Source organism: Manacus vitellinus, unplaced genomic scaffold, assembly GCF_001715985.3.
Source record: "Manacus vitellinus isolate BGI_N305 unplaced genomic scaffold, ASM171598v3 ctg7180002431126_pilon, whole genome shotgun sequence".
Taxonomy (NCBI): domain Eukaryota; kingdom Metazoa; phylum Chordata; class Aves; order Passeriformes; family Pipridae; genus Manacus; species Manacus vitellinus.
The window spans coordinates 1-8,020 of NW_021938368.1; the positions used below are offsets into that span (position 1 = coordinate 1).

The 8,020-nt window shown below is 54.1% G+C and overlaps 1 protein-coding gene across 1 annotated transcript; it reads left to right on the top strand.

Moving 5' to 3' along the window:
- Positions 1-1,666: 1,666 nt before the first annotated feature.
- Positions 1,667-6,276, top strand: LOC108639615 (protein EFR3 homolog B-like; the record flags this gene model as incomplete). Its single annotated transcript, XM_029958028.1, has 5 exons — positions 1,667-1,778; positions 2,504-2,555; positions 3,306-3,478; positions 4,294-4,369; positions 5,998-6,276. Coding segments are annotated over 5 exons (692 nt in total), but the record flags the coding sequence as incomplete, so codon positions are not given.
- Between the last annotated feature and the right edge of the window lie 1,744 nt (positions 6,277-8,020).

The following is an 8,020-nucleotide window of genomic DNA, read 5'->3' on the forward strand; positions in this document are numbered from 1 at the left end:
GGAATGGTTGGAATCTGGGATTGGAATCTACCGGCTGGAATTTTGGTGGGTCTGGAATTCCCTGGAGGTGAAGACGTGGATGGGGATCCGTAGGAATAATTCCTGCTTTTCCTGGATTGGGAATTCTGAGGAAAAAGAGGGAAGGAGGTGCTGGATCCGAGGATTCAGGAGTTCTGGAATCTTGGAATCCTGAATCCTTTGGAAGCAGGGATTGGGATCTGCCAGCAGAAGGTGTGGGATGGGAAGGGGCATTCCTGCTTTTCCCTGGATTGGGAATTCTGAGGAAAAAGAGGGAAGGAGGGAAAGAGGACAGGGAATGGTTGGAATCTGGGATTGGAATCTACCGGCTGGAATTTTGGTGGGTCTGGAATTCCCTGGAGGTGAAGACGTGGATGGGGATCCGCAGGAATAATTCCTGCTTTTCCTGGATTGGGAATTCTGAGGAAAAAGAGGGAAGGAGGTGCTGGATCCGAGGATTCAGGAGTTCTGGAATCTTGGAATCCCGAATCCTTTGGAAGCAGGGACTGGGATCTGCCAGCTGGAGGTGTGGGATGGGAAGGGACATTCCTGCTTTTCCCTGGATTGGGAATTCTGAGGAAAGGAGGGAAGGAGGTTCTGGATCCAGGAATTCCCCATTCCCAAACCAGAAAAGTCTGGAATTTGGGATTGGCATCTCCCAGCTGGAATTTTGGTGGGTCTGGAATTCCCTGGAGGTGAAGACGTGGATGGGGATCTGCAGGAATAATTCCTGCTTTTCCTGGATTGGGAATTCTGAGGAAAAAGAGGGAAGGAGGTGCTGGATCCAGGGATTTGGGAATTCCGGACTCTTGGAATGCCGAATCCTTTGGAAGCAGGGACTGGGATCTGCCAGCAGGAGGTGTGGGATGGGAAGGGACATTCCTGCTTTTCCCTGGATTGGGAATTCTGAGGAAAGGAGGGAAGGAGGTTCTGGATCCAGGAATTCCCCATTCCCAAACCAGAAAAGTCTGGAATTTGGGATTGGCATCTCCCAGCTGGAATTTTGGTGGCTCTGGAATTCCCTGGAGGTGAAGATGTGGATGGGGATCCGCAGGAATAATTCCTGCTTTTCCTGGATTGGGAATTCCTGGGGAAAAAAAGGGAAGGAGGTGCTGGGTACAGGGATTCAGGAGTTCTGGAATCTTGGAATGCAGAATCCTTTGGAAGCAGGGATTGGGATCTGCCAGCAGGAACTGTGGGATGGGAAGGGACATTCCTGCTTTCCCTGGATTGGGATCCCTGAGGAAAAGGAGGGAAGGAGGTGCTGGATCCAGGGATTCAGGAGTTCTGGAATGGGAAAGTTTGGAATCTGGGATTGGCATCTCCCAGCTGGAATTTTGGTGGCTCTGGAATTCCCTGGAGGTGAAGATGTGGATGGGGATCTGCAGGAATAATTCCTGCTTTTCCTGGATTGGGAATTCTGAGGAAAACAGGGAAGGAGGTTCTGAATCCAAGAATTCCCCATTCCAGAAAAGCTTGGAATCAGGGATTGGCATCTCCTAGCTGGAATTTTTTCCCCTCCTGGGAGTTGTTTTGGCGGCTCCGGGCGGGTTTTTCCCATTCCATCCTTTCTGGGCTCCGTCCCACTTGGGAATCCCGCCATTCCCAAGCCATTCCCGACATTCCAAGGCCATTCCCGTCTCCGCAGGCTCCTTCGCCAGCACCCTGCCCACCTACCAGCAGTCGGAGGTGATGGTTTTCATCATGAACAAGGTGCCTCTTCCCTCTTCCCAACATTCCATGGAGCCGGGAAAAGACGGGTGAGGACGGATCCCGAAAATTCCCGCCCCCCCCTCCCCTCTCCCGGGAATCTTTTTGGCGCCGTTTCCTTGGAATTAAACCACTCTCTGGATCGTTTTTCCTGGAAAAACAGCTCCAAACTCCTGTTTATTTATGGAAAAGAGGCTTCCCTTGGATTTGGGAAGTGTCATTCCCGTTGTTTTGCCTTTGGATTCCTGCCTGGAGAACTCGGATCTGCTCCCCCCCCGATCCCATTCCCGGGTTTTTAATCCCATAAAATGGCCAAAATCCCGTTCAGGACTCCCAGATTTTAATAAAATCCCTGGTTTTTAATCCCGGAAAATTCCTAAATCCCAGCTCAGCGCTCCCAGGTTTTCTAAAATCCCGTTGGAATTTCGAGGCCGCAGCGACTCCGGAATTCCCGCCGCGTTTGGGAATCCCCGGCAGGAATCAAATCCCTTCTCCCTGGAATCCCCGGGATCAATTCCCACCATTCCCACATGGATTTATTGAACCCTTTGGATCATTTTTCCTGGAAAAATGACTCCAAATTCCAGTTTATATCTGGAAAAGAGGCTTCCCTGGGATCCTGGGAATTGTCATTCCCGTTGTTTTGCCTTTGGATTCCCGCCTGGAGAACTCGGATCTGCTCCGCCCCGATCCCATTCCTGCTTTTTAATCCCCAAATTCCTGGAATGTCTCATTCCCACCTGGATTTGACCCCGGAATTCCTCTTTCCACGCAGGGAAAACCGGAACCGGCTGACGCAGATCATGCTCCTGAAATCCCTGCTCCAGGTAGGAATCCGGCCCCATTCCCATGGGATCGTATTCCAGGGGAATATTCCAAGGGGTGAATCCCTCAGGAACTGCTCCAGGTGCATATTCCCTGGGGTGAATCCCTCAGGAACTGCTCCAGGTGGATATTCCCTGGGGTGAATCCCTCAGGAACTGCTCCAGGTCCCTTTTCCAAGGGGTGAATCCCTCAGGAACTGCTCCAGGTCCATATTCCATGGGGTGAATCCCTCAGGAACTGCTCCAGGTGGATATTCCAAGGGGTGAATCCCTCAGGAACTGCTCCAGGTTCATATTCCATGGAGTGAATCCCTCAGGAACTGCTCCAGGTGTTTTTCCAAGGGGTGAATCCCTCAGGAACTGCTCCAGGTCCATATTCCATGAGTTCAGTCCCTCAGGAACTGCTCCAGGTGCATATTCCAAGGTGTGAATCCCTCAGGAACTGCTCCAGGTGCCTTTTCCAAGGGGTGAATCCCTCAGGAACTGCTCCAGGTGGATATTCCCTGGGGTGAATCCCTCAGGAACTGCTCCAGGTCCATATTTTATGGGGTGAATCCCTCAGGAACTGCTCCAGGTGCATATTCCCTGGGGTGAATCCCTCAGGAACTGCTCCAGGTCCCTTTTCCATGGGGTGAATCCCTCAGGTCCATATTCCAAGGGGTGAATCCCTCAGGAACTTCTCCAGAGGACCCCGAATTGTGGTTTAACCCCCTCTGAGTGCCCCTTTTCCCATATTTCCCTTGGAATCCCCAGGTCTCCGTGGGTTTCCAGTGCACCAACATGCTCACGGCTCTTCCCAGCGCGTTCCTGGACCGGCTCCTCTCCTCGGCCCTCCTGGAAGATCCCGAAATCCGCCTCTTTGTCCTGGAAATCCTCATCAGCTTCATCGACCGCCACGGCAACCGCCACAAGTTCTCCACCATCAGGTTCTTCCCGAGGGATTTGGCGGGAGATCCCGGGGAGCGGGATTGGGATGGGAGCGCTGGCAGGAATATCTGTGATCCATAAGGATTTTTGGGATGGTTCCATCCTGGAGATCCTGGGATCTGGGATGGGATCTCTGTCAGGAATGTCAGTGATCCAGGAGGATTTTTGGGATGGTTCCACACTGGAGATCCTGGATTTGGGATGGGATCCCTGTCAGGAATATCAGTGATCCATAAGGATTTTTGGGATGGTTCCACACTGGAGATCCTGGATTTGGGATGGGCTCCCTGGCAGGAATATCCGTGATCCATAAGGATTTTTGGGATGGTTCCATCCTGGAGATCCTGGATTTGGGATGGGATCCCTGTCAGGAATATCAGTGATCCAGGAGAATTTTTGGGATAGTTCCACCCTGGAGATCCTGGATTTGGGATGGGATCTGGGATAGGAGCACTGTCAGGAATATTCATGATCCATAAGGATTTTGGGGATGGTTCCATCCTGGAGATCCTGGGATCTGGGATGGGATCTCTGTCAGGAATGTCAGTGATCCAGGAGAATTTTTGGGATGGTTCCATCCTGGAGATCCTGGATCTGGGATGGGATCCCTGTCAGGAATATCCATGATCCAGGAGAATTTTTGGGTCGTTCCCATCCTGGAGATCTTGGATCTTTGGGATTCCAACCCCCCTGGAGATGGTGGTTCCTCCGGGATGGGTCGTTCCCATCCAGGGAATCTCCTCAGGAATGTGGGAATGGCTCTGCCACCCTCAGGAATCCCAAGTTTTCCTTTTTCCCTGGATTTTCCCGGCAGCACCATCAGCGACATCTCCGTCCTGAAGCTGAAGGTGGAGAAATGTTCCCGCCAGGATTCCGTCTTCATGAAGAAGGTAATTCCAGGATTTGGGCCTTGGAGCTCCATGAGTCTGCTAAAACCTGGGAATATCCCTGGAATTTCAATCCAGTAGGACAAGAGGGCTCGGCCTCCAGCTGGGCCAGGGGAGGGGCAGGTGGGATATCGAGAAGGATGGGAATTCCCCCTCCTATCCCACATCCCGAATTATTCCCCCTCCTCTCCCACATCCCAACTATTCCCCCTCCTCTCCCACATCCCAATTATTCCCCATCCCATCCCACATTCCAAATTATTCCCCCTCCTATCCCACATCTGAATTATTCCCTCTCCTTTCCCACATCCCAAATATTCCCCCTTCTCTCCTGCATCCCAATTTATTCCTCTTCCTAACCCATATCCCAGTTATTCCCCTCCTATTTCACATCCCAACTATTTTCCCCTCCTCTCCCACATCCCAACTATTCCTCTTCCTATCCCACTTCCCAGTTTATTCCTTTTCCCAACCCACATCTCAGTTATTCCCCTTCCTATCCCACATCCCAACTCTTCCTCCTCCCAGCCCACATCCCAATTATTCCTCCTCCTCTCCCACATCCCAACTATTCCCCTTCCTATTCCACATCCCAACTATTCCATTTCTAATCCTACATCTGAATTATTCCCTCTCCTATCCCACATCCCAATTTATTCCCCTTCCCAGCCCATATCCCAACTATTCCTCCTTCTCTCCCACATCCCAATTTATTCCCTCTCCCAACCCACATCCCAACTATTCCTCCTCCCAACCCATATCCCAAATTATTCCCCCTCTTCCCAACCCACATCCCAACTATTCCCCCTCCTATCCCACATCCCAACTATTCCCTCTCCCATCCCACATCCCAGTTATTCCCCCTCCCATCCCACATTCCAAATTATTCCTCTTCCTATCCCACATCCCAACTTATTCCTCTTCCTAACCCATATCCCAGTTATTCCCCTCCTATCTCATATCCCAATTTATTCCCCTTCCCAACCCACATCCCAACTATTCCTCCTCCTCTCCCACATCTGAATTATTCCCTCTCCTAACCCACATCCCAACTTATTCCCCCTCCCAGCCCACATTCCAAATTATTCCCCCTCCTCTCCCACATCCCAGTTTATTCCCCCTCCCAACCCACATCCCAGTTATTCCCCCTCCCATCCCACATTCCAAATTATTCCCTCTCCTATCCCACATCCCAGTTATTCCCCCTCCCATCCCACATCCCAACTATTCCCCCTCCCATCCCACATCCCAACTATTCCCCTTCCCATCCCACATTCCAAATTATTCCCCCTCCTCTCCCCCATCCTGACTATTCCCACCTCCCAGTTATTCCCTTCTCCCAGGAAGCAGCAGCAGGACAGGAGGGCTCGGCCTCCAGGGGGAGGAGATTCCAGTTGGATATCAGGAAGGAATTCTTTCCATGGATTGGGATCAGCCCTTGGAATGGGCTGCCCAGGGAGGGGGTGGAGTCACTTCCCTGGAGGTTTTTTGGGATGAGGTTGGATGTGGCATCAGAACCACGGCGGGGTCGGATCCGGGGTCGGATCCACCATCCCAGAGCTCTTTCCCAACTCTCCTGATTTTCTAATTCCATATGGAATTCCCTGTTTTCCTTCCCTCCACTTCCCCAGCACGGGCAGCAGCTGTACCGGCACATCTTCCTGATCTCCAAGGAGGAGACCAACGGGCGGGCTCACTACGAGGCCCTTTTCGGGCTCCTGGTGCTGCTGAGCCTGGAGCTGGCCAACGAGGAGGTGGTGGTGGATCTCATCCGCCTCGTCCTGGCCATCCAGGTGAGCGGGAAAGCCCGGAATTCCGTGATTTTCGGGATTTTCGGGGTGTCTCGGGAAGCCTGGGAGGTGTCGGAGCAACCCCGGGGAGAGCGGGAGGTGGAACGGGAGGGGGTTTGAGGGCCCTTCCCAACCAAACCAGTCCGGGATTCCGGGATAAAGGACACTCAGGATCCACTCAGAGGGGTTTTTATGGAATGTGGGGATGGAAAAGGCGGGAAAGGGGAAGGGAGACCCTGCCCTGAGTGCCGAGATTCCCAGGGAACCCCCTTGTTCCCGGAACTCCTTCCCAGGGAGGAGCTGGGCTGGGGATGGATCCAATGGCAGGCTCTGGCTCCAGGCTGGGAGAGCTGGGAATGGCCAGGCTGGAGAAGGGAAGGATCCCGGGAGAGCTTGGAGCACATTCCAGAGGCTGAAGGGGCTCCAGGAGAGCTGGAGAGGGACTGGGGATGAGGGCCTGGAATGCCAGGCCCCAGGGAATGGATCCCAGTGGGAAAGGGGAGATCTGGGGGGGAGATTCCACGCACGGGGTCCAGGTGCACAGGAACACCGGGAATTTCGGGAATTTCGGGATCTTTCTGGGCCTGGGGGGCACATAGGGGGCTGGGCAGGGTCCTGTGCCCCTGCCCTGAGCTGTGAACTTGCCAAATTTGGAGGGAGAAAGAGCCACTTTTAGGGAGGTGAAGCCCTTCGTGCCAAGCCCTGGGCACCCCAGCTGTGCCCAGGCCACCCTTAAATGGCCCCAGAAGTCCTCAGGTCACTGATAAAACTCCTTGTGCCACCCCCAAAATACCCCCCCCATGCCCACTCCAGGCCACCCCAAACCACCCAGGACACCCCCAAAAGGACCCCCAAAACCTCCATCATTGCCACCCCAAAATAACCCCCGTGGCTACTCCAGGACCCCAAAACCTCCCCATACCACCCCCAAAAACACCCCCCCATGCCAACTCCATTCCCCACCCAAACCACCCTATGGCACCCCCCAATAGGTGCCCCAGCCAAAAACCAAACCCCCATGCCCACCCCCCAAAATACCCCCCCGTGCCACTCCAGGTCCCCCCCAGAGCAGCCCAGGACACCCCCCAAAGGACCCATTGCCAGTCCAGTCCCACCAAAATCTCTCCATGCCAGCCCTGAGGACCCCAAAAACTCCCCATTGCCACCCCCAAAACACCCCCATGCCACCTCCAGCCCCACCAACCACCCTATTGCCAACCCCTAATGGACCCCAAAACCTCCCCGTGCCCACCCCCAAATACCCCCCATGCCACTCCAGCCCCCCCCAAACCACCTGTGCCAACCCTCCAAGGGACCCCCAAACCCCCTGTGGTGCCACCCCCAAAATACCCCCCAGGCCACTCCAGTTCCCCCCCAAATCTCTCCATGCCAGCCTAGAGGACCCCAAACCTCCCCATTTGCCACCCCCAAAACACCACCCATGCCACTCCAGGGCCCCAACCAAACCACCCCAGGGACACCCCCAATGGACCCCAAAACCTTCCCCATGCCACCCCAAATACCCCCCATTGCCACTCCAGTCCCCCCAAAATCTTCTCCATGCCAGCCCTAAGAGGACCCCAAAACCTCCCCATTACCACCCCTCCCAGCCAGGAATCCCTTTCTCAATCTCCCATTTAGGAGCACCCTGAACCCCCTTGGATCCTCGGGATCCTCGGGAAAGCCGGACACGGCGACTCCAGGAGGTGGATAATCAACACCCTGAGGCTTTTCCCGCCCTGATCCCTTGGGAATTGTGTGATTCCCAATGGAAGGTTGCCCAGCTCCTCCTTATCCCGCTATCCCAGGTGGCTCCAACCTTTCCTTGGACACTCCCAGGGATCCAGGGGCAGCCACAGCTTCT